The sequence below is a fragment of the Budorcas taxicolor genome, chromosome 15, assembly GCF_023091745.1.
Source record: "Budorcas taxicolor isolate Tak-1 chromosome 15, Takin1.1, whole genome shotgun sequence".
NCBI lineage: Eukaryota > Metazoa > Chordata > Mammalia > Artiodactyla > Bovidae > Budorcas > Budorcas taxicolor.
This window is the reverse complement of record NC_068924.1, coordinates 60,286,309-60,313,436: the sequence shown is the minus strand read 5'-3', so window position 1 is coordinate 60,313,436 and position 27,128 is coordinate 60,286,309. Positions and strand designations below refer to the sequence as shown.

The 27,128-nt window shown below is 36.6% G+C and overlaps 2 protein-coding genes across 9 annotated transcripts in view; one reads left to right on the top strand and one right to left on the bottom strand.

Moving 5' to 3' along the window:
* The window catches only part of IMMP1L (inner mitochondrial membrane peptidase subunit 1), an 87,478-nt gene extending 82,003 nt beyond the window's left edge, over positions 1–5,475 (top strand). For 5 of the 6 annotated variants that reach the window (XM_052652512.1, XM_052652509.1, XM_052652510.1 and 2 more), the window contains 2 exons: positions 1,200–1,310; positions 2,147–2,306. In XM_052652512.1, coding sequence (XP_052508472.1) covers positions 1,200–1,310; positions 2,147–2,215 — 180 coding nt within the window. In that variant the 3' untranslated portion in view covers positions 2,216–2,306. Of the gene's footprint in view, positions 1–1,199; positions 1,311–2,146; positions 2,307–4,489 lie in introns of those variants that run through there. The other variant, XM_052652514.1, reaches the window with a different exon arrangement.
* The window catches only part of DNAJC24 (DnaJ heat shock protein family (Hsp40) member C24), a 76,908-nt gene continuing 53,138 nt past the window's right edge, over positions 3,359–27,128 (bottom strand). For 2 of the 3 annotated variants that reach the window (XM_052652515.1, XM_052652516.1), the window contains exons 3-5: positions 22,229–22,367; positions 10,893–10,961; positions 3,359–3,863 (exon numbers count right to left, since the gene is read on the bottom strand). In XM_052652515.1, the coding sequence (XP_052508475.1) occupies positions 3,733–3,863; positions 10,893–10,961; positions 22,229–22,367 (339 nt within the window). In that variant the 3' untranslated portion in view covers positions 3,359–3,732. The remainder of the gene's footprint in view (positions 3,864–10,892; positions 10,962–22,228; positions 22,368–27,128) is intronic. The other variant, XM_052652517.1, reaches the window with a different exon arrangement.

Here is a 27,128-nt window from a genome sequence, read left to right as displayed (position 1 = left end):
AAATACGCCACTCTAGTGGGGGATGTCAGTAATAGGGAGGCCATGCATGTGTGGGGGTGGGAGGCATATGGGAAATCTCCATACCTTTCTCTCATGCTGTGAACCTAACAGCTCTAAAAGATGGTTTTTTAAAAAAACAAATTGTGACATTTAAAAAATTGGTCATTTCTTATTAAACCTAGTAGGACTATTTTTCTTCACGTAAGGTTCCCAAGTACTAATCAGTCAGAAGAACAGTGAAAATTAATTCCTTCCCAATAGATCGTTTTGGCTAGTCACTAATTCAGCTTTCTTGGGTTAACAAAAACTGTGAAAAAAAAAAAAAGAAACTTTAAAATACAATTTTAAAAACAATTGGTAGAGAGTAATTCTTAAAGTTTATATTAACAGACATTAATAGGCAAATGTCTCATATCACAGCACTTTTTTTTACAGTAACATGTTCTAAATATGCTTATGATTGTCATTGAGTAAAAATTTTAATTTATGTTATTTACCAGTTAATACACGGGACATATGTAAGATCTTTTCATTTAGTAGAGGGTCACCATCATTAATTTCACAACTGATGATTTTATAATAGGTCCTTCTAGTTCTTGATGGTCATTATTGAAGTATATAATACATTGAAGATATGGCCTGTACAAAGGCAGAACAAGGATCTTAATTAGAATTCTGACAAGCTCACTCCAATAAAATGATGAGATTATTTGTAATTGATGTCACAATCAATTACCACTTAGTTCATCATGAACATTCTAATAGGTCTGGCCTTGGTATTGGCCCCAGGATGTTGCTGAGTGAGTGGCTGCCCTGCTTATGTTGTTATTGAGACAGGGGGGCACATTTTCAGTCAACATCCTAATGACCTCTTTTGAAGTCTATTAAATTAATGACCCTGTCACACTGTTTTGATCTCTTATAACCTCAGTTTGGGGTTTGTATAACAAATTAATGTTTGGGAACCATGTGGCAAAAGAGATAGGTCTTTTTAAAAGTTGAAATATTAATACTACTTACTAATATTTAGTAAAATTTATTTTGCCAGAGATAATAGCAAAAATGCAAACCATAGGATCTGACTATATTTTACAAAAGAACTTTAGGACGTTCCTTGCTACCTTCAAAAGACATATAATTTTTTTATTCATAGCATCCATATTTGTTTTGAACAGGGGTGCTTTCTTCTCCAATTCTAGGTGCCAAAGGGTCATGTCTGGTTAGAAGGTGATAATCTACAGAATTCTGCAGATTCCAGGTACTATGGGCCTGTTCCATATGGACTAATAACAGGACGAATCTTCCTTAAGGTACTACTGTTTTCTGCTTAAAATACAGGCTTTCTTTTCTGAGCTGGGGTAAAAAACAAGAAAAAAAAAACCAGTTTCTTTCAAATGATCTTTGAAATCTTTAGGCTGTTACAATGACTACACCTTAGGAACATGTTAACCTTAATAGCTATAATAAACATTACCACTCCCCCATTATGACAGGTAATTGAGAATATTTTTGTTTGAATAACGAAGTTCAAATTACTTTAGTGGTAGCATAAGAAGCTTTTAACTTTGCAAAATTTTAATTTTCTCTCATACAACTTTTCTAACCATATTCATACCCAGGGCATATATTAATATGCATTTGTAGAGGAGCAGTCTAGAGTCCAGCTAGCTGGAATGCAGGGATGTCCCAATTGTTAGTAAGTTGTTAGTAAGTTAGTAGGAGTCTGTGCATCACTGTAGTAAATCACTGAGTCAGAGTAAAGATTATTGTTATTGTTGGCCTTTCCATTTTATCACAGGCAGTAAGGAGAAAAACAGACATGAGTACTTGGTGCTGTTGGATAACTTACAGGATTTTTTTACACTTAAGCAGATGTTATACTTAAGTGCTTAGGCTTACAGTTAATTTTAACAGTAGTGAAAGAAAATACACACACATAAACATCTTATTTCTTATATAATGTTTGAATGTTCCACATTTTAGATTTTAAATATGTACACAAATACAGGTTTACATTCTACAGTGTTATTTTGATGTGGAAAATTTGTTCTTGATTGTAGAATAAGGAGAAAGGGGTGACAAGGGAAATATGATGATGCTTTAACATTGCTTTACTAATTGTCTTCAATCACATTTGATTTTACAGATTTGGCCTCTGAATGATTTTGGATTTCTACGTGACAGCCCTAATGGTCACAGATTCTCTGATGAGTAGCAAACATTTATTCTTTTGATTTGATTATTCTGTTCAAATGAGTTTACTGTCACTAAAACCATGTACTTACTAATAAACTATTTGTTATCAATTTTAGTTATTTTTAATTGTTAAATATAAAGAATAAGCACCACACACTCTGGAAGCTGTATTTATTCAAAATATATGGATAAACATATAAAAAATAAGTCATCTAAATTTAGATATAAAAGTATTTTTAGGGAAAACCTAGAACAACCTTACTTTCAAATTTTTAGTTGTATAGGTATAATGAAAATAATTTACTCCTCTTGAATATGCCTCATACTTTAGCTACATTCACAAGGTAGAGTAGTAACTAGTCTTATTAAGTCCAAGCCAATGATAAATACCAAGAGTTTAACCTAATAAAAAGCTGCTACGTCACACGCTTGGCTCAGTCGTTTCAGTTATTTGAAATTAAGGAAGAAAGTTTCAGTGATCCCATAAAAGATTTCTTAAAATTTTTTAAAATGAGTTCTGACTTACTCTGTACAAAGAATAGTAAATATACAGAAAATCAAAGTCTTTATAGTTAGCTATAATCAATAACAACACACTTAAAAAGTCCATTTCATCATACCAGCCACACAATAGCCATGTTTTCTGACTCCAGGGCTACCCTTCTTTCTACAGTTGCCATTCCACTTTAACTTTGAGATAACCTAATGAATATCCATATTCAGCTTTCATCATGGGGAAGCTAGGCTTACATGTTATTCACAAAGATTCTAACCTAATGACCTGAGATTTGAGAGAGTTGTATAAAGGGCGTTATTACTTTAGCAGCTAGATATATCAAGTTACTTCAAAAACATAGCAACTACAAAAGAATATGATGATTCTATAACCCATTAAATGGAGAAGGCACTGGCACCCCACTCCAGTACTCTTGCCTGGAAAATCCCATGGACAGAGGAGCCTGGTAGTCTGTAGTCCATGGGGTTGCAAAGAGTTGGACACAACTGAGCGACTTCACTTTCACTTTTCACTTTCATGCATCGGAGAAGGAAATGGCAACCCACTCCAGTGTTCTTGCTTGGAGAATCCCAGGGACGGAGGAGCCTGGTAGGCTGCCATCTCTGGGGTCGCACAGAGTCAGACATGACTGAAGTGACTTAGCATCAGCAGCAGCATGACCCATTAAAAGAGACATACATACACGAAGAAAGGAAAATTTGTACTTTGTACCAATAGGAAAATGAACCAATAATAAAGTTTTCAGGTGGGAATTTATTTAATATAAATTTAAATTCAAGACCCCTTTCTTGTGATCTATAAATATAAATACATATGAATGATGAAATTAATTTTCTCTTAATCCAGGTAGCCTCTGCTTGACAGTCTTATCTTTTCTCTGCAAAAATAGAGCTGACAAAAAAAAAAAGAAATCCTTTTTTTTTTTATCAGCTTTATACATTTGCTTGAATGGACAAGGGTGTAGTGGCCTATCCTCCCTGTGTCTGAATACACTAAAGAATTCCACTTAGTGAACAATCTCAGTGATAATGAAGGAGTTCGATAATTAGTGAACATGTATCACAAGAAATCAGCGTAACTTCTTCTGCTTCATCCTTTGAAACACTGTATTTTCCGCCACATCGACAGCTCAGAGAAAAGGAATGATCATCTGCAAAGAAAATAAAAAACACTTACATGTAAATACATGTAAATTCCTGTAAATTAACAACCTTTTTAAAAAGTGCGACTATTTTACAAAAATGCAAAATGAAAGATCTGTCAATATGAAATATATTTAAATGAAAAATGAAAAAATGTATAGGGGCAGTGCTTCTAAAAATTAGTTACTAAAAGGTCATTATCTGTGGAGGAGAAGGATGGAAACTATGAAACGCTAGGCCAAAAATCTCAGGGAGAAGAGATGCTCAGACATGATCAATGAAATTTATTTCAAGTCTTATGTTTCTTTAAGATTCATATAAATTTCATATTCTTCTGCACAGTGTTTATCCAAAGTATTACTGTGAAGGAAAAAGAAATAGCCCTACTTGTTTTATTGTCAAGGAGCATCCCTTTGCCTGCAGTATATCACTTCAGAAAAAACAGCTGAATTTAGCAGATTCCTGTCTCCTGGTATCACACTATTTCAATAATTCTGATTAAAATATTAGGTTGGTGCAAGGTTGATATTGGAATACATTCTAAATGTGGTCATCATTTTAATGCACATTTCTCACTTTTATGTTTTTTTGCTAATGAATAATTATTTGCTGTTTATTTTATATTTATTTTAGACTAGGGAAATGATGTTAGACAAGAAGCAAATTTGAGTTCAAAATGAGTTGTAAAGCAGTGGAGACAACTCGCAACATCAACAACACATTTGGCCCAGGAAGTGCTAACGAATGTACAGTGCAGTGGTGGTTCAAGACGTTTTGCAAAGGAAATGAGAGCCTTGAAGATGAGCGTAGTGACTGGCCATCGGAAGTTGACAATTACCAGTTGAGAGCCATCATCAAAGTTGATCCTCTTAACAGCCACAGGAGAAGTTGCTGAAGAACTCAGCGTTGACAGTCATTCAGCATTTGAAGCAAATTGGAAAGGTGAAAAAGCTTGATAAGTGGATGCCTCATTGCATATTAAAAAAATCGTCATTTTGAAGTGTCACCTTTTATTCTACACAACAGTGAACCATTTCTTGATCAGATTGTGATGTGAGATGAACAGTGGATTTTATACAACAACCAGTGATGACCAGCTCAGTGGCTGGACCAAGAAGCAGCTCCAAAGCACTTTCCAAAGCCAAACTTGCACCAAAAAAAAAGTCCTTTGTCACCATTTGGTGGTCTGCTGCCAGTCTGACTGCAGCTTTCTGAATCCTAGCAAAACCATTACATCTGAGAAGTATGCTCAGCAAATCGAGATGCACTGAAAACTGCAACACTTGAAGCCAGCATTGGTGAACAGAATAGGCCCAGTTCTTCTCCACAGCACCACTGACGGCACCATCTCGCATCCAGTTTTTCAGAAGTGGGACGAACTGGGCTACGAAGTTATGCCTCATCCACCACATTCACCTGACCTCTTGCCAACCAACCACCACTTCAAGGATCTCGACAACTGTTTGCATGGAAAATGCTTCCATAACCAGCAGGATGCAGAAAATGCTTTCCAAGAGTTCGCTGAATCCTGAAGCATGGATTTTTATGCTATGGGAATACACAAACATTTTCATTGGCAAAAAATGTGTTGACTGTAATGGTTCCTATTTTGATTAATAAAGATGTATTTTAGCCTGGTAATAATGATTTAAAGTTCATGGCCTGAAACTATAATTATGTTTGCACGAACCTAATATATAAACAAACACTATGGTCTTTCTGTGGGGGCTATGTATGTGTGCCTGTTTTGTGTTTACACATGATGAAAGAACCAAAAGGACTATCACTGAAGTGAGATGCCCAAAGGAGGCAATATGCTGCAACATTTTGCCTACTAATGGTGGAAATTTTATAAGTCTGTCATCTTCCTGATAAGTTGAAATACGTGTTTCTTTTACCTGAAAGATCTCTGATCCACTGGTTATTTCATTTTACTGTCACTGAAAAATAATTACTGATCATATTATTTTACTAGCATCAGATACTTCTTATAATCAAATATCTTCAGTTCAGTTCAGTCGCTCAGTTGTGTCTGACTCTTTGCAAACCCATGAACCGCAGCACGCCAGGCCTGTCCATCACCAACTCCCGGAGTCTACCCAAACCCATGTCCACTGAGTCAGTGATGCCATCTGACCATCTCATCCTCTGTCATCCCCTTCTCCTCCCACCCTCAATCTTTCCAAGCATCAGGGTCTTTTCCAATGAGTCAGCTCTTCATATCATGTGGCCAAAGTATTGGAGTTACAGCTTCAACATCAGTCCTTCCAAAGAATACCCAGGACTGGTCTCCTTTAGGATGGACTGGTCGGATCTCCTTGCAGTCCAAGGAGCTCACAAGAGTCTTCTCCAGCACCACAGTTTAGAAGCATCAATTCTTCGGCGCTCAGCTTTCTTTATAGTCCAACTCTCACATCCATACAGGACTACTGGAAAAACCATAGCCTTGACTAGACAGACCTTTGTTGACAAAGTAAAGTCTCTGCTTTTTAATATGCTGTCTAGGTTGGTCATAACTTTCCTTCCAAGGAGTAAGTAAGCGTCTTTTAATCTCATGGCTGCAATCACCATCTGCAGTGATTTCGGAGCCCCCCAAAAATAAAGTCAGCCACTGTTTCCCATCTATTTCCCATGAAGTGATAGGACCAAATGCCATGATCTTCATTTTCTGAATGTTGAGCTATAAGCCAACTTTTTCACTCTCCTCTTTCAAGAGGCTCTTTAGTTCTTCACTCTCTGCCATAAGGGTGATGTCATCTGCATATCCTACGTTATTGATGTTTCTCCTGGCAATCTTGATTCCAGCTTGTGCTTCCTCCAGCCCAGCATTTCTCATGATGTACTCTGCATAGAAGTTAAATAAGCAGGGTGACAATATACAGCTTTGACATACTCCTTTTCCTGTTTGGAACCACATATCTTCATTCAGTCCTATAACTTCGTTTTTTAACATCTAGATCTCATCATATGCCATGAAAAGAAAAGAAAAAAAATTCAGCTGCTTTGTATTTATTCTCTAACCAAATTTGGTCTTGGGAAAACAATCAACTAAATAAGCCAACTCTACATGTTTCTTTTATCAGTAAACGTTAGTCATTCAGTCGTGGTCTGACTCTGCCACCCCATGGACTATAGCCCGCCAGGCTCCTCTGTTCATGGGATTCTTCAGGCAAAGAATACTAAAGTGGGTTGCCATTTCCTCCTCCAGGGGATCTTCCCGACCCATGGATTGAACCCGGGTCTCCTGGATTGCAGGCAGATTCTTTACCACTGAGCCATCAGGGAAGCCCATTAAAGAGGAGAGAAGCTTAGATTTTTCTAAGACTTTTCTATGCTGTGCTGTGCTTAATCACTCAGTCATGTCCAACTCTGCAACCGCATGGACTGCAGTCCGCCAGGTTCCTGTGTCCACGGAGATTCTCTAGTCAGGAATAGTGGAGTGGGTTGCCATGCCCTCCTCAGGGGATCTTCCCAACTGAGGGACTGAACCCAGGTCTCCTGCATTGCAGGATGACTCTACCATCTGAGCCACCAGGGAAGCCCGAGAATACTGGTATGGATAGCCTATCCCTTCTCCAGGGGATCTTCTCAACCCAGGAATTGAACTAGGAACTCCTCATTACAGGCGGATTCTTTACCAGCTGAGCTACTAGGGGAGGAAAGGAAGGAAACATTAATTCACAATGCTGCTTTTCAATTTTCACCACAGAAAAATAAGTTAATCTTGAATTTTAAAATGCTAACATCCCTCCCTATCTGAGCTAATGTATTGTGTAATAGAACATGATTCCAAAGTGAATTGTTTTTATTAAATTGTCTAAAAATATGCATATTCTAATCATTGGTTTTCTTAAATCTCCCTCTTGTTTTTTTACCACCTCTGTGAACATTGAGAAACACTGTGAGGTGACTTGTGCTTAGTAAATGATGCAGAGACCACCATGGGCTACTGTGGAGTTTTCTCATAGATGATTCCAAATGTTAACTTACATCTTGTTAACTTTCTTCTTAAATTATTCTATCACTTAACAAAGTGTTATCTTCACAGAAATCATAATTTTAAATATACTGAATGAAGACAAAACATATGAGTTGTATAACACACTTAGTGTAAAGGCAATGGCTAACTTCATTCTCTCAAATTCTTGGGTTTGCCTCAATCTTAAGCATAATAAAATGCATCATTTCCTACTCAGCCCTTCTTGGACCAAGAAGTTAATAGTTTGGCTATATTTATCATGTAGGATTTCATCTACTTTTCTCCTGTTCTGGATCTTTACTGTCCAAGGTTATTCTGAAAACAACCGTGAAGGCACATCATCAACTGATTTTTTACTACTTCAGTTGATCGCACTTTTTATTTACTTTCATCTGCCAAGACTGCTTTTTGTAACTGCAAATAACAATTCAAAATCACAAATTCAATTGCAAAACTCACAAGACCAGTTTTTAAATATTCCTGCAAAAATAATGGCTTCATGCAGCTCTTGTTCAGGACTTTCTCTCATAAGGATAAGGATTATTTCTATCTTTACAATGATTTAAAAAAACCTTAATATAAATAAGTATCTAAGAACAGTCTATGCTTTTAAGATGAACTGTAGCTGCTTCTATTCAGTTGGCTATAGCTGGGATGCTTCTGTGTTTTTCACTGCCAGGGAATGTACTGTACGGAGTCCCAAAGACAGCAAGATTTAAGATAATTCTTGATGATTTCATGTTGTACATGTCCTTCAATATCTTGGCATTTTCACTTGTTATTAAAAATCCCATATATTTGCTGACTGAACAGATGCTTGAACACTAATCCATAGCCTTAATTTAAAATAAAATTTTAAATTATATTTTAAAATTTTACTTCAGTAAAAATTAAAAAAAAACAGTTTTCACTATTTTCATATTATCAGGATGTATTAGTAAATAAAACATACTAGTCACATGAAATTCAACAAGAATTTGTTCAATAAGACATCAAACACATACACAGACTGATAAACTGGTAATACTGTATCTTCAAAAAATACTCTTTAGCTGGGTAGATCTCTCTGATAAATAACATGTTCTAATCTATCCCTTTCACAAACCAGCAGTGAAACCAGTGTCACTGGTATATTTTATTTTCACAGCCCAGCAGCTCTTCCTGTTTTACTCTGATGACACTATCATAAACCCTGGGAGCCGTGTTACGCAAAACCTCATGTCTTCCAATATTCACTGCAAGTAAGAATCTCTACTCAGGATTTACATTGGCAGCTGAGGCACAGAGTGGCTCATAAACAAAAACATGATTCCCCTTCTAAGTCAATACAGCTTGAGACGCAACTTCCTGAGAGCACCAAGTTGAGAATTTGCCATTAAAAAATATTCCCGTAAACTTGGTTTTGGAAAGGACAGGCTGTTTATCTTCTACTTATCCAACTTACTCATAAATTTTTATAGATTCCTAGGGATTTGTACTCCAGGGTGAATAGTAAAGTTATAGGATTAAGAGTATGTGAATATTTTAGACGGGCTTCCCAGGTGGCTCACTGGTAAAGAATCCACCTGCCAATGCAGGAGACGCAGGTCTGATTGCTGGGTCAGGAATATCCCCTCTAGGAGAAAACAGCAACCCACTCCAGTATTCTTGCCTGAAAATGGCATGGACAGAAGAGCCTGGTGTGCTCCAGTCTATGGGGTTGCAAAGAGTTGGGACGTGACTGAGTGACTGAGCGCACACAAATGCACCACAGTTCTAGAAAACAGTAAGATTTCTTCATTTGTCCAGAGAAACATGGAAGTGTGGCATTCATGGCTTCCACTTTTAAAACGGAACTGAATAAAATTTCACCAGAGCAATTCACAGAACTAATCAAAGAATGAAAAATTAAGTTAGATTTAAGTTTTTAAACTCTATTAATGGGAAAGGAGAAAAATACATAACTTGAGGTTGGTAAAAAGGAGTGACAGATTTTTCTTTTCCACCTAAGACATAATCAAAAAGGAAGGATAAACATAAAGCTCCAAAATTCCTGCTCTGACAATTTATGATTCCATATAAAGAAACAAAAGTAAACATTTGTGTTGTTCCTTCACTAAGTTGTGTCTGACTTTGCAAGCTCACAGACTGCAGCATGCCAGGCTTTTCTGTCCTCTACTGTCTCTTGGAGTTTGCTCAAATTCATGTCCATTGGGTCGGTGATGCTCTCTAACCATCTCCTCCTCTGCCGCTCCCTTCTCCTTTGCCTTTAATCTTTCGCAGCATCAGGGTCTTTCCCAATGAGCTGGCTCTTCACGGGTGGCCACTTAGAGCTTCAGTATCAGTCCTTCCAATGAATATTAAGGGTTGATTTCCTATAGAATTGACTGGTTTGATCTCCTTGCTGTCCAAGGGACTTTCAAGAGTCTTCTAATTCAAAAGCACCAATTGTTTGGCACTCAGCCTTCTTAATGGTTCAACTCTGATATCTACATGACTATAGGGAAAACCATAACTTTGACTAAACAGACCTTTGTCGGCAAAGTGAAGTCTTTGCTTTTTAATACACTGTCTAGGTTTGTCATAGTTTTCCTTCTAAGGAGCAAGTGTCTTTTAATTTCATGGCTGCAGTCACCATCTGCAGTGATTTTGGAGCCCAATAAAATAAAATCTGTCACTGCTACCACTTTTTCCCCTTCTACATATATTCTAATAGAAATTCATCTCAAGTGTCAACATAAGATGGAAGAAATTACCTCTTTTGACTTTATTTTCCTTCTTACACAGATAGAGAGTAAACCAAAAATCAAAGTAGTTTAAAAAAGAAATCCATATGAAACCTTAAGTACCTAACATCTAATTAGGACAGAAAAATAACTGGGAATGAGTCACACAGGGGGACACCAATAATGGAAGTTTAGAATGAAACAAAAATATTCCAAACAAAAACACCCACATATTGTAAAAAGCCAAGCTGTTATTTCAAGATTTCTAAACATCTTATGAAGTTTTTTTTTTTCTCATACAAAGTCCCTAGTATTTTTCCTGACTGTAATCAAGAGAAAAAAATAATTCCAACCTTCATTCCAAGACATTTCTTCAAGATATATTCGAGCATCTACTGGTCCCATATTTCTTAGATCATCTTCTGTAAAATATAGAATGAGATACTTTCATTTGATATTTAAATTATAACCATGAAGAATGCTAAGCAGGCAACTCCAGCCTGGTCACTACAATTCTAATTTTAAAACTTAGCTTACTACTTTTGATAGCAATTTTAAAGCTGCCTGACTTCAGCTGACCCAAAAAAAAAATCCAGAACATCTTATAAACACCATTTTTTACAAGTATGCAATAAGTAAAACCATGAAGTTGGTTTTGATGACTCTGCAATCAACTAATGAACTGCATTTTGTAGGGGGAAATTTTCAGATAAACTGTGTGACCAAGGAAGACAGTGTGGAGTCAGGTAAAAATTATTTGAACCTTAGTTATAATATTTTACTAGTTGTCAAACCTTAAGTATTTCAGATTATCTCATCTTCTTTATAAGGGTCACTCTGGATTGAATTATATCCCATCCCCCAAATTCTTATGTCGAAGCCCTAATTTCCAACATGACCATATTTGGAAATAAGGCCTTTAGGAGATAATTAAGGTGAAATGAGGTCAGAAGACCAAGGTCTTAATCTGATAGAACTGATGGCCTTACAAGAGGAGGAAGAGAGAGGTCTCTCTCCACTCACATGCACAAAGGAAAGTATGAAGACACAGCAAGAAAGTGATCCTCTGCCAGCCAGAAAGAGACCTGACCAAGATCCTTATCAACTGGAACCTCAATCTTGGACTTTTCTGCCTCCAGAACTGTGAGAAACAAATTTCTGTTGTTTAAGCCACCTGGTCTATGGAATTTTGTTACGTCAAACATATTTTTATTATGCTTTTCAATCAACTGAGATCAGGCTAAAAGTGTTTTAAAGACTAAGGTTGTAATCAAATGTAAGTGGCTATTGGTCATCTGATTTTTATTTGCTCACAAGACAGTGATGGGTAACTTACAAGAAAAATTAATTTAAAATATGTCAATAACCATGCAACACAACCTTTCTGTGTTGATGTTCCATTGCTGTTTCCTGGGCCAAAGTTTTCCCTGCAGATGGAAAGTCCAAAGAAACCTGGGATTCCACCTTAGTAGGAATTTAGTAGGGATGGTCTAGGTAGTATAAGCATGCACTCTTGCTTAAAACAAGTGTACTTCAGGACAAAGAAAACAACTACAGATGAGAAGAACTTGTCTTTGTTTTTAAAGGCATGTTATACTTTCTGTATTCTTGTATTATTCTTCTAGAAGTCAGTGCTTAAAAGAAACTACTAAAGTCCACCCCTCCATCCCAATAAAAATTTCTTTAGCTGTCTCACTAGTCTCTTGTTCACTTGCTGAGAATGCTTCCTTTTGTTCCATTATGTGAATGCCTGCAATTTAATTATATTTAATAACTGCCTGTTCAAAATTTATTGGTGAGTTACGTAATTTTAAAATAGATGAAAAGATTTTACAATATTTTGAACTCACCATGGTTTTCTATTAAGGTATGTCAAATATTATATCACTTCATGTTTATTGGCTACCAACACTCTATTAAACTGTGCTAAAACTCAAAGATAAAGACTTTTGCAAAGTGACCAAGGGGTGGTTCTTCCATCTTCGTGTGTCCACTTAATAGCCTATCCAAAGTGTATCAGTATGCAAGGTCATTTCTGAAGAAACCAATTTAATTTCCACATTCTATATAAGTTTACTAGGCCACAGGTTATTTAGTATTCTAAATTAAAGAGAAAATTTTTACCTAAAAGTCTCATGGATTTTATCACGTTTCAATGTCTTACTCTGGAGGACCAAGATAATTTATTTGAATGCAGAAATGAAACACTGTTTTAGAACTGAAGAATGGGAGTAACTGGTACTTAATAGGGCTTGGTTAAGGAGAAAACAGGTATAAATAATTTACAATCAAGTTGCCTATATTCCAGGGTATGTTACAGATAGATATTTTAAGTAATGCTGAAATCAGAGGAAATCAGACCAGAGGTGATGACAAGATGAATAAACCTTAATCGAACTTATCTTGGACATCTGTAATACATTAATTGTACAAAAAGACAATCCATCCATAGGTATTCATTATGCCATTTTTATTTTAAAATAATTAGTGAGACATAAGTGGCAAATATAACTGTTGAGCGAGTCAGGTTTGTATTGTTCTGCTTCTCTACAAGGAAGCCACTGTTATTATCACTTAGTTACTATTTCATGTGGGAACCTTTCCTATTATTCCACATACTCAAAAAAAGTGGCTTTTACATTTTTATTATTTTTTTAATTCTTTATGCACAGGAACTTTAGCTAAGTACTTAATTGAAATATCAGTTTAGACCACATCTCATGGTAAAGGGAAAGAAAATATAACACAAAAATGGTCAGCACTTTACCCAATGTCAGAGTTAAAAGGAATCTTTAAAACATTCTCCTGTTCTATGGCCATCTAAACATTTATATATCGACCTGATGATTCAATGTTGTGTGCACACAGTCCAAGTTTTGTGGGGATTCTGGTTTGAAAGGTCAGTATCTGAGACAAAGGAGAACACAGGCTTCCCCTGCAATCAAAGTAGTGTGTTCCTATGAAAGCTTTTAAGCCAAGGTGGGAAAAGCAAAGAAGCAATTACCTCAAGACACATCTTCCTAATGGATGCACAAAATAATTCCAGGTAAAGCAGAGATGCTCACAGATCCGGCTGAAAGCTGTGGTGGCCTGGTGCTGAATGTACACCCGTTCCCAAAGAGGGTGGGGAACAGCATTGGCGGTGCCACTCTGGCTGCTCGGGGCTCAGGGTGCATGCTACCTCTCTAAGGGGCTCACAGAAAAGCAAGTGTTGAACACTATTTTCATTTTTCACTTTTTTTCATAAAAGTGAACATCCTCTTTATTTCCATTAAGTGAAAATTTACTCTCATGAAAGCAAAACGGCATAAAGTGAATTTTTGAAAAGTGGAGGGTACCTGCAACTGTTTGATTTCTGTATCATATGAAATTTTACAGGCAAAACTATCCTGTGGTGTTGGGCGTGAGAAAGTGAGCAGTGTTGAAGGAGTCGCCTTCTGGGGGTGCTGGTTTATTAGATGGATGTGTTTACTTTGAAAATTCATCAAGCTGTACACTTAGGACTGGTGCATTTCTCAGGATGTATGATATACTTCAATAAACTTTTAGGTAGTGTGTTAGAACTCTAATGGCTATAATTTAAAATAGAAATAAGGAGAGAAAATTTAGGGGAGAGAAGTAAAGAGCGCCAAAAGAAACTGTGTATCCTTTGAAAAGACCATAATCTAACAACTTCTGAAAAAGGTTGGGGGTGATTAAGTCAGAGGAAAACTGGATCCCTGGAGAACTGTATAATGAGCAGAGGGGGTACACACAAGGAAAAGGTGAATCTAAATGGGGGGGAGGGGTGGGAGGGAAGAGATCCCGATCTTTTGTTAAGAGGCAGGTGTCCAGGGAATGGGGCAACAGTACCCCCCACACTAGGATTACAGTGAAGGAGCACAAACAAAACCGATGTTTTTTTTTCCTTTTTTAAACAATGATCTCTGCTTGTCCACCATTGTAGTTATAATTAGAAAATGTAATTCCTCCCTAGCCCTTAACTCACTGGAACCCTGTAATTAGCTTTGATTATTATCTACTAATCATGCATTGTATCTGCAGAAGACATAAATTTGTTTTCTTTTGAGTTTTACATATTATAAATATTTTTGCTCATTACAATGAAATATTGTAATATGTATCTGAAAATGTAAATCCTATCTCAAAGTTCTCCTTCATATAAGACACTACTAAAAATGTTGAGAAAACAGAAACTGACTTAGAAAGAGATTTAATTAAGCAAACAGATAGATCCAAGATTTTAATCTGCAATCTTAGCTACAATATGGTAATAACTTAAAAAAACAAAACAATAAACAGTCTTTTGGAAAGAAGACACATTGCCTGGCATTTGGTGAACTCCATCTTGAGTCCAGTGACACTACGTGATTGCAGATTGTTTTGAAGTGAATGGGTTCAGCTTTTTCTAAGGTATATATATAGGAACATTAAGGTCTGTTCAAACCCACTACTGTGCTGATAAAGCTTAGGCAAATATGGAGACAAGAAAAACTTCCAGATTTACTTACATGTAGAAAACAGAGCACTATCATTAAATAGAGATTCCCTACCAATGTAATGATAAAATCAAATAATTTATGTGGTTACTTGGAAAAGAATCTTTCAACCTTTAGAAGTATAGGCCCTTCTGACCTTGTGTTCTATTGGATTTGTCTGACAACAAGAAGTGAAAGAATTCTGTGGCTCCATTGTCTCAACAGTGGGATCTAAGAAAACACTGGCAGGACTCATCAGAGAGGTTTATGAGCCTGCAATTCAAAGAGATTAAAAGGAAAATCTACGGAGATTCTTTCACACTGAAGAATAACATTAAATAACTATTAGCAGCTTGGTTCAGTAAAGCTTACTAGAGCTCTCGCTGGGTCATTCACAACTTTCTAAAAGAGGAAAGGTTTTTTTCAGCTCCATTTGGGAATCAATAAATATTTCTTACTTCTTACAAGACAATGGAATTCCAGTCCTTTAAAACTTCCTCCTAATGATAGTAAAATCTCTAAAACAGCTCTTTGTTTGCTGCCTAAATAATTACACTTCCTAATCCCGGGAAACCTTTTCTAACTGTAGCTACAATTCAAATAAATAAGTAAAAATAAATAAATAACAGCAACAAAAAGCTACCACGAAGAAGAATTTAACTTTATGGATGAGATATCTAACAATCTGATTCAACCATTCAACCCACTACTGACCAAAAGATCCAGTCTAAATGTAACTCTCTCCCTACTATTCAAGTATGGGACTGCTGTGTGTTACTCAAGTGAGCAAGTCCCCAGAACACTCTTATTTAGCAATTAGTTTACTGTATTTTTATGCCATTTTAAATACTTAAACGTTTATTTCAAACTGACAGATGCCATCAAGTGTGGTAAATGCAAACAGCAGTATTTTCCTTTAGGTTAGATCTAAACTCAGTATCTTGCTGCTTTAAAACCAAATAATTTTAAACAATCACCTCCTTCTTAAAAATAATTTCACTTAAAAATCATTTTTCATATAGTAAATAACTTGAAGAAAATCTGTTTCTTGCCCTTAATAGTCACTGTTCTTGGAACAGTCTCTGTCTTGGTAAGACTCAGAATCAGGCAATGTTTAACTTGAAACCTGCTCATTAAATCATAAAGCTCTATAATTCTTTCTCAGATGAAATTAAAGAGTCACAACTGCAAGGCTTTTGATACTGATGAAAAACTACAAACTTGGGCCTTAATTATGGACTTGAGCTATGGAGCTTTCACAAACTGAACGTACACCTAGTGCTAATGAAAGGTACCAAATGAATCCGGAAACTGAATTTCATGTTTCACTACAGAAAGGTAGAACACAGCAGCAGAATTAAGCCTGGCCTCTCACTCTGACCCTGAAATTGCCTCATTCCTAATTATTTGGAACTAAAACAGTAGCTTGTACACACCTATTCAAGACTTGGCAACCCAGCACAGTTATTAAAGTCAGAGAAGGGCTTTGAGTTTCCCCTCAATCATTAGTTATGTGCCCTTTGTCAAATAACTCAGCCTCAGACTCCTTCTCTGGAAAACAGATACTAATATCTTCCTTACAAGGTTGTTAAGCAATGATTCAAAGACAATTGCCATAGTTCTAGTGCTTAACAAATGGCAGCTATTTTAACTTATTAACTCACAATGTTTGTGTTCACCTGTCTGTAACAGAGCATAGGAAAATGATTCAACTGTTGCAGTTGGGGGAGCCTCAGGTACCACAGTGTAGGATGGCTGCCACTTCTGACCTTGTCTGGATTTGTAACAGTATTAAGAAATTTTATGTACTTTACTACTGACAGTACCATTAAAACTGATCCATTATTATCAAAGACACTGTCCAAATTATTATTTAGTCCTTCCAAAACATCAAACAGAACTGAAAGATAGGAGCCATGGGGGGGGGGGGTATCAAAATAATTTGTGGATTAAATTCAGAGGTCAGACATAATGACAGTAGGTTAGAAAGTCAAGTAAGGCTTCCCTTGGGGATAGGGGGCGGTGTGAGTGGAGATAGGACTAGAATTGCTATCTTGAACAGAGAACACGCTGTGAAGAAGCAGAAGGGGAGGGTGTTCCGAGTAAAACTACGAACAGTATAAGCAGAGGCATTTGGGAATCCCCAAATGGATGGCGAGAAGATTCACATCAAGTTTGTGATCGCTGATGAGGTTGGAAAGAGTAACTAGGGTCAAACTTGAAAGCTTCTGTTCCATTTAAATTCCAGGTGAATTGGTTGTGTTAGGGAGTGGGTATAGTTATACATGTTCTTAAACAAGAGTGAGAATAAAGAAAGCTCAATCAATCAAAATGAAAATGACTCTCGGAGAAAGCCAATTAGCAGCTGTGGAAATAGCGTAAGTGTATGTTATAATCCGGGCATGGATTGCTGTGGTAGCTATGAGAATAAAAAGATCAACTACAGGAAAAAAAAGAAAACATTAAAAAAGAAATGCCAACCTTCATTTTTAACTCACTGGTTATATACTGAGCAAACCAGAAGTAATCAGAGTGTAACACGAAGCAAAGATTTCAAGTCTGAGTGTTGAAAACAAGCAATAGGAAAGGTGGGCCCAGCCTCGGTTTTGAACCCGTTGTTTTCATTTGGGTCAATTACTCGAGTAGAAATTGGGAGAGGTTAAAGACGAGAAACAAACTTCCTAAAGCCCTACATTTTCTCTGTTATTAAATTAGAACTTCCGATTATGTCCAAGTATTACAGGAGTATAACTACAGTCTTGCCCAGAGGTTTCTATAGCTTTATTTGAAAGTAGCCAAATTTTTATTCAAGATCACTGAGAAATTACAAAAGCAGTTATTTGTATTCAAATAAAAGTAACAATGTGAACAGTCGCCTTCTTGTCACAAATAAGATGAAGCAAGGGGACCCTCACAGAAAGTTTTATCTATATTATCTTCTCTCTCTGAAGAAAGGCCAGTCCCTAACTGTCTAGATGGATTTTCTGCATCATTTCACATACTTACTTTTCCCAGAAAGAGTCACCAAAAAAAAAAACATGCCCGCTGATGCTTATCTCCAAGTTTTACCTGCAGCACATTTTTATAACCAATTTTCAAATTCCTAAAATCAAATGGAGATACTGATATAGCCATAAGTGGAACCTGACTAATACAAGTATTTTATAAGGGTCAATTTTAGCAAATAATTTATACAAATATCTACTGGCCTTAGGTTATTATTCCAAACAGTGAACCCAAATTCGCATTATCTACATTTAAAAGTATTAATTCCCTTCTTATGGAATTAATTAGTTTTTAGTGTTAACTTGATTTTAAATTTATTTTAAATTTAAGAAATTCCATGTTGATTCAGTTCTCTGGTGCATAGACGATGGTAGGGTTTTAAGGTATGTTCCTCATTTGGTCCAAGATTTATTCTCAAATATTTATCCTAATAAACAGATGAAGTGAATTGTGTAATACCAGAAATGATTATTTTTCTACCTAGGTAAGGAGAGAGTAGCTTCAAGTAAAGACATTAACTTTACAATGTCTGGCTTAATCCCCTTCAGAGCCCAGTTGTGTAGCGTGAAGGCTCTACATCACCGAAATAATTCACTAACAGAGAACCAAGATGCATCTTAATGTAAAATAATATACCACCAAGGATTCCAGACACAATCTGCTTTTTTTTTTTTACAACATAATTTAATTTGACTGACTTCATCCGAACGAAGGTCTGTTCCTCTTCAGATCATAGTGAAGTAACCTAAGCATAAGCTGTGTCACTCTAGAAGAGCCACCGGGGCATCAGAAATGTGTGTGACTCACGCTACAAAGCTACTGAATCATGATCCCTATTCTTTTCCTGTGATACCCTTCTGACCTGCTTTTAAACCTGCTTAATATATAAGAAAATTCCCCACAAGAATTATAGAGGTGCAAAAATCTGTTCAACAGGTATTTTCATGTGAACATTTTATAAGTCCTAAAAGAGATTTTCCAAAGTGTTCACCTGGTTGCTGGGACTGCAAAGACTAACCTTGAATAACTACATGCCTGTCAAAGGGAACGTGGAAAGCAGTCTCTGGAAGCATACTAAAAACAATACGATAAATACGTCCAACTGAAATTAACTGATTAAATTCACTAGTTAACCTTGCTTTCAAAATCTGTAATATCTGGGAACTTAATATTACTCATCTTTTTCTAGGCCTGCGTTTCTTCAGCCTGGCCAACACTGCCCTAAAATGTCAACCAAGAGTATAGAAGTGGAAATGATATGAGAAAAAATATAGGTAATTTTCTTTAGGTTATCTATCCCAGAGTTTTCCTTTTGATCATTTCTTTTGTGAAGCAAAGAGATATGGATTCCAAGGGCCCCTTTAAATGATCTTTTACAGAAATAAATGGTTGCAGGTAATATATGAGGCTTTCCTTACAAAACAGCGCCAACTTTGAGCCGTGAAATACAAGAAAGTATTCAACATCAGCCAACAAAACACCTCTGTCTCCTTCCCAAGTACACAGAACTCAAATTTATTTTATACTGTACATTAGTGGAGGGCAGGAAACAAATATATTTAAAACACACCCTATGAAAAGAAAGTTCTACAATGAACTACATCCAAAAAGAATCCTGTATAACAAAGCTATTTCCATGTCCCCAGGGGGTGACCCAGAAAAAAAGAGTGCTTTGACCTGGTTATAACAAATTTTCTCTCTCTTGGTAACTTATCCTGGTCTTCAGCAAATTATCACTCTCAAAGGTTTTCCTTCTACCAAATCTAAATCCTAAGTGTTAGAAGTTCAAGTTCATTTCCTTCTTTTGAGGAGCCATTACTGAAGATGGGTCAAGAAGGAAAAATTAATGTTGGTATTGAAGAGAACTGACAATACAAAACTAGGTTTATTTGCAGTTTTAGAAACAGCTCTAGTATGAAAGGCTTAAAAACAGCAAGTCAAACAAATATCCAAAGATAAGAACTCCTATTTCTTAACTAAACAGCAAGTCAATCTCAATTTAAAACTGAAACAAAGCATTTGCACTATGAGGAGGCTTTGTTAATAAAGGAAACATTCAGTACCTGGGTCTGGGCACTAAAATGTCATGGAAATGTGTATTTCTGCTGTCACAGCATAGCTCACCCACCTGAAACGCCTGTAAGCAGACAGGCATTATATATAGAAATTCCCAGAAGAGCTGCCTGTTCATCCTAATCAAGCTCAGTCTCACTGTATTTGGTTTGTCTGAACTTTGCTGTGACCTTATCAATGATTTACAAGAATCTCCTATGATACAGTAGGCTAGAGTTGCTTCCATTAAAACCTCCACACCCAGGACTCAAAGCTCAAAAGAAATTCACATTTCCAAAGACTTCTTAAAGGCAATGGAGAAAAACTTGAGGATGTTGCTTATTTGTTCTTCCAAAATCTTTTAAACCCTACTTTATGTCATTCTACTGCTCATGTTTAACCCTGTTCCCTTTTTCTCTCCATTTCTGGTCTTCCCCACCCTATGCCCTAGAGCAAAAGAGAATATTTTTTAATTTCTGATCTCTCCCTAGCTCTTCCTCTGTGGACAGTAGGTTTCTAGTCAGTTTCACAGATAGGTTCTTAACAGTAACAAGCTGTGGAGCAGCAAACACGAAGAGCAGCAGAGCAAGTGCACACCCTACATGCCCGACAATACAGGTTTGTGGATCATCCTCCCCTTAAGCACATGAGCACCCCGGAATAAGGACTGATAAGCACGTGCAAAGCATCATGAGACACTGTCATCCCCAGCAGAACTTGGTCACTTCAGAAACATAGTTAACTTCTCACACACTACACACTCATGTTTATTCATTTCAACACTTCCATAGAAATTTTACTATGTGAACCAAGGTCAAAAAGGTGTATCTGTGGATAGAATTCACCCTCAAATGAAACCACTTCTACATTCCTTCTTCTGCCAGAAGTACATTTATGGAAGAAATGCAATATTTGAAAGATGTGCATAAATATATTAGATAGAAGGAGGACCCAATATTCAAAGCATATTTGAAAATCCAGATTCACTGCAAAGGCACCTTTGTCAGTTTCTTAACATTTTTTAAAAAGTAAATACTAATCATCTTGAGAGATGATCAGTATTATGAAAGTCACTATTAAGAACTAATACTCCAGTATGTAAGCAAATTGCTCATGAAGTCTTTACACAAAGGCATCACAAGTTGGCTTTAACCTGTAATGCTGTGTTTTCAGGAATAAAGCCTTATTTCTCAAATCAAATTTTCATACCCTTAGTAACAGGAGCCTTACGATCATTCTGCTAAGTTTGATGGTGTGCCAGTGCAGACCATGGGAGAAGATTCAATAAAATAAAGTACAGAGACATGAGCTTTTATCAACACATCTGAGTCAATGCTGAGCCTGGTGCGCTATGGCAGAGTGCAACTGAGTGTTTTCCCCACAGGCCGTGGCTGATTATTGACTCCTCCCATTAGCATGTAGGGTGCATATTGAAGGTTCAGAGAGAAGGCTGGGGGACTCCTATCCCAAGGCCAGTGCTGAAAGACAGCCTATCACTTCGTGTAACTGCAGTCCATGTGTGACAAACCTGACCTACATTTCTCCCTTTCTTTCTCACAAGAGCCTGTCACTGTTTTAAGAAGCTATTTTCTAAAATGCACAAAAGAAATGACTTTTAAAATTGCTTAGGAAATGTACATTCTTAAAATATCATTTATAGCAATCTTATAAGGAATATCATCTATACAGGAGATAATCATAAAAACCTAGCCTAATATAAGCTCAGAGACAGCCAAGAGTGCTTTATGATGTTATCCTTTGTATTTTCCTTTAGACTGTCATTTATGTAGTAGATAATCCTAAAAGTACTACAATTAAATTTTTAATCAGTACATAATTAAATTTAATAAAAAGGAAGTTTTTAAACATAAAAACATATTCATTAGGAATATATAATTAAACATTTTTCATTAGTTAGAAAAAGTAGCTTTCACAGCTTCACAAAAAGCCACATCCTAGTAGTTCTGTTAATTTCTCAATGGATACACAATAATCACTACTAAGAATAGGGCATAATTAGAAACAATGATGGAGGGAAGGAGAAAGGAGGCAATAATAACTTGGTGTAAATGCTGGAATGCGCTCCCCAGGAGCGGCTGCAGACTGCACTTCAGAGTTGCCAGTGTGCTGGGCTCCTTACCATAAGTACCTACCACGTCGCTGCAGGTCATACTCTTTTTTTGCCTCTTCATTCCCTAGAATTTTCCATGCCTGATCAATTTCAATGAACTTCTGTATACATTCCTCCATTGATCCTGCTGGCGCATCTGCACTCTGTTTATCTGGATGATACTGCCAATCAAAAATAAGGGCAGGTGATGAGTAGAGAGGGTTGGGGGGAGGTAGGTTACCAAAAAAAAAAATCCAAATCTGGGCCATATTTAAGAGAGATGGTAACGAGAAGATGAAAACTAAGATTCCAAGCAATGAGACTACAGTGTTGGGCACAGGAGACAACTGCCAGGTTAATTAGAGCACTGGAGTAGCTATAAATCCACTGGTGACATAATCTGTCACAACGTGCAAAGACAGCATTTTCTGGATAATTTGCTGATGGAATCACTGGTCTCATGGACAATTTACCTAGAGAGGATGACTAACACAAATAGAAATAGGTACATGCAGACGGGCAGGACATGACAGAGGAGGAGTGCAAACTCTGCAGAGTATGAAGCTCTCCTCATAAAATGTGCTTGGCTGCAAATATCACCATGCACTACTAGCTTTTCTTTCGAAATCACACAATTACACTTTTTAAAATGAAACACTTCTCACCTTCTGGTTCAGCCCTGAAGATTTGAAAGTTATAAATCCCCAAACACAAATTTTTCTTGAAAAATGGTTGTTTTAGGCTAAATTTGTAGGAAACAACTTTCAAGAACTGAACAAAACATTTGAATACAAATTAATTCATTAGTAAATCTTTCTTACATTTGTTTCCATGCTGAACTTCTCCACACTGCTGATGAGCCTCACTAGCAGAGAAAAAGCTACTGTGGTGTTTGGTTGCCCAGAACTAGTGAACATCAAGCATGCTGGGACAAAGATTATTAGAGCAAACAGAATCAAGTTTCCATTTTTCTTTTGGCTAACTATTTCTCTTCCTCATTCCCTATGTCCAAATCTATCAGCTATCAGTATTTAAATATTTAAGCTAGTTAATATAATGATTAAAGAAAAGGAAGCTAAGGCTTATTGTTTCATCTTTTTTAGGCCATGATTTATTAAATGACCCTCATAAAAGTTATTCCCACACTGAAGTTTAATCCATCTTTAAAGTTAGGATGTTAAATAATGTACCAAAGCCAAAATAGAGTTGGCTATATTAAGATCTCTAGCAAACTCTTCTTATACCACATAAAGATGATCTATATATATAACAAGTCTGGTATGAATCAATGTTATTTCATGCAACATGCTCAAATACACCACTAGCACACATCTAACATATACTTACATGTGAAATCTCAATCTCAGTACGCCATAAGCATTGAGTAAGGCCCTAGAGAAATCCCTTAATCTAGCAGCTGTATCATTTAAGTATAGACTAGAATACAGGTAATTTCTAATAGGCCACTAGAAAAACCAACAGTGGTTGGTACAACGAACAGAAAACGTTGGACCTAATCATTTACCAAGAGAGAAAGCCCTACAAAAGAAAGAATTAGTTTCCAGCTGCCCCAAACTAAACGCTATCACTAAATTTTGAGTCATAAATCAGTTCTATGAGAGTCAAAGCACAATTTATTTTCACTAATTTGGTATTTTCCTGACTACTATTTTAAATAAGTAATTCATCATCTACTATTTTAAATAAGTAATTCATGATCTGAAGCTTTTTAGATCTGTTGTGCTAACAGAATGGAATAAATCTTACACTGTGATATAGACAATTAAAAACGACAGTTATAGCAAGAAAATAAGTATGTCATTTGGGGTGCTAAAAGCCTCAGTCCAACCTGCTTTGATAGCAAGTTCCAGAACAAAAATGAAGGTCTAAAACAGACAATACATTTTGTGATAACAGCCCCCAAGGATACCAGGCCCTAATCCCTAGTTCCTGTATATGTTATCTTATTTGGAAAAGGGGTCTTTGCTGATGTGATTAAGTTAAACATTAGGGAGATTATCCTGAACTGCCCAAGTGGGTCCTAAGTATCATCAAAGTGTTTTTTGTAAGAAAGAGGCAGAGGGAGACGTGACACACAGAGGGAAAGGTGGTATGAAGACTGTGCAGAGAAAGACTTCAACACTGGCCTTAAAGACTGGAGTGGTGAGGCCACAGCGGCCACCAAATGCTAAAAGAGACAAGAAACAAATTCTCCCTCTAGAGATTCCAGAGGAGCGGGGGGCCCTGCCAACACCTTGACTGTGCCCCAATTACACTGATTTTGGACTTTTAGCCTCCAGAATTGTGAAACAATAAATTTATGCTGTTTTCTTTTACTTTTTATAATTCTTTATTGAAGGATAATTACTTTACAGAATTTTGTTGTTTTCTGTCAAACCTCAACATGAATCAGCCATAGGTATGCATATGTCCCCTCCCTCCTGAACCTCCCTCCCATCTCCTGCCCTTCTAGATGGATACAGAGCCCTAGCTTGAGTTTCTGGAACCATACAAAAAATTCCCACTGACTATCTACTTTACACATGGCAATGTAAGTTTCCATGTTGCTCTTTCCATGCATCTCACTCTCTCCTCCCCTCTCCCCAAGTCATAAGTCTATTCTCTATGTCTGTTTCTCCACTGCTGCCCTGTAAATAAATTCTTCAGTACCATTTTTCTAGATTCCGTATATATGCGTTAGAATACGATATTTATCTTTCTCTTTCTGATTCACTTCACTCTGTATAATAGGTTCTAGGTTCATCCACCTCATCAGAACTGACTCAATGCATTCCTTTTTATGGCTGAGGAATATTCCATTGTGTGTATGTACCATATCTTCTTTATCCATTCATCTGTCCATAGACATATAAGCTGTGTCCATGTTCTGGCTATTGTAAATAGTGCTGCAATGAACAATGGGATACATGTATCTTTCTCAATTTTGGTTTCCTCAGGGTATATGCCTAGGAGTGAGACTGCTGGGTCATATGGTGGTTTTATTCCTAGTTTTTAAGGAATCTCCATACTGTCTTCCATAGCAGCTGTATCAGTTTACATTCCCACCAACACTGTGGACACTGCAAGAGCATTCCCTTTTGTCCACACCCCCTCCAGCATTTATTGTTTGTAGACTTTTTGATGATGGCCATTCTGACTGGTGTGAGGTGATAATCTCATTGTAGTTTTGATTTGCATTTCTCTAATACAGAGTGATGTTGAGCATCTTTTCATGTGCTAGTCATCTGGTATGTATTCTTTGGAAAAATGTCTGTTTAGGTCTTTTCCCCACTTTTTGATTGGATTGTTTTTTTTTCTGGCATTGAGTTGTATGAACTGCTTGTATATTTTGGAAATTAATCCTTTATCAGTTGTTTCATTTGCTATTATTTTCTCCCATTCTGAGGGTTGTCTTTTCACTTTGCTTATAGTCTCCTTTGCTGTGCAAAAGCTTTTAAGTTTAATCAGGTCCCATTTGTTTACTTTTGTTTTTATTTCCATTACTCTAGGAGGTGGGTCATAGAGGATGTTGCTTTATGTCACTGAGTGTTCTGCCTATGCTTTCCTCTAATAGTTTTATAGTTAGGTCTTATACTTAGGTCCTTACATTTAGGTCTTTAATCCATTTTGAATTTATCTTTGTGTGTGGTGTTAGGATGTATTCTAATTTCATTATTTTACATGTAGCTGTCCAGTTTTCCTAGCACCATTTTTTGAAGAGGCTGTCTTTGCCCCATTGTATATTCTTGCCTCCTTTGTCAAAAATAAGGTACCATAGGTGCGTGGGTTTATTTCTGGGCTTTCTATCTTATATTTCTGTTTCTGTGCCAGTACCATACTGTCTTGATGACTGTAACTTTGTAGTATAATCTGAAGTCAGGAAGGTTGATTCCTCCAGCTCTATTCTTCTTTCTCAAGACTGCTTTGGCTATCTGGGGTCTTTTGTGTTTCCATATGAATTGTGAAATTTTTTGTTCTAGTTCTGTGAAAAATGCCATTGGTAATTTGATAGAGATCGCACTGAATCTGTACACTGCATTTGGTAGTATAGTCACTTTCACAATATTGATTCTTCCTACCCAGAAACATGGAATATATCTCCATCTGTTAATGTCATCTTTGATTTCTTTCGTTAGTGTCTTATAATTTTCTGTGAACAGTTCTTTCATCTCTTCAGGTTAAGTTTATTCCTAGATATTTAATTCTTTTTGTTGCAATGGTGAATGGGATTGATTCCTAAATTTTTCTGATTTTTCATTGTTAGTATATAGAAACACAAGTGATTTCTGTGTATTGATTTTGTATCCTGTAACTTGGCTAAATTCACTGATTAGCTCTAGTAATTTTCTGATACTATCTTTAGGGTTTTCTACATACAGTATCATGTCTTCTGCAAACAGTGAGAGCTTTACTTCTTTTCCAATCAGATTCCTTTTATTTCTTTTTCTTCTCTGATTGCTGTAGCTAGGACTTCCAGAACTATGTTGAATAATAGTGGTGAAAGTGGACACCCTTGTCTTGCTCCTGATCTTAGGGGGAATGCTTTCAGTTTTTCACCATTGAGAATAATGTTTGCTATAGGCTTATCATATATGGTCTTTACTATGTTCAGGTAGATTCCTTCTACGCCCATTTTTTGAAGAGTTTTAATCATAAATGAGTGCTGAATTTTGTCAAAGGCTTTTTCTGCATCTACTGAGATTATCATGATTTTTATCTTTCAATTCTTAATATACTATATCACATTGATTTATTTGGATATACTGAAGAATCCTTGCATTCCTAGAATAAACCCAACTGAAAGTAAAAGAGGAGAGTGAAAAAGCTGGCTTAAAGCTCAATATTCAGAAAACGAAGATCATGGCATCTGGTCCCATCACTTCATGGCAAATAGATGGGGAAACAGTGGAAACAGTGTCAGACTTTATTTTGGGGGCGGGGGC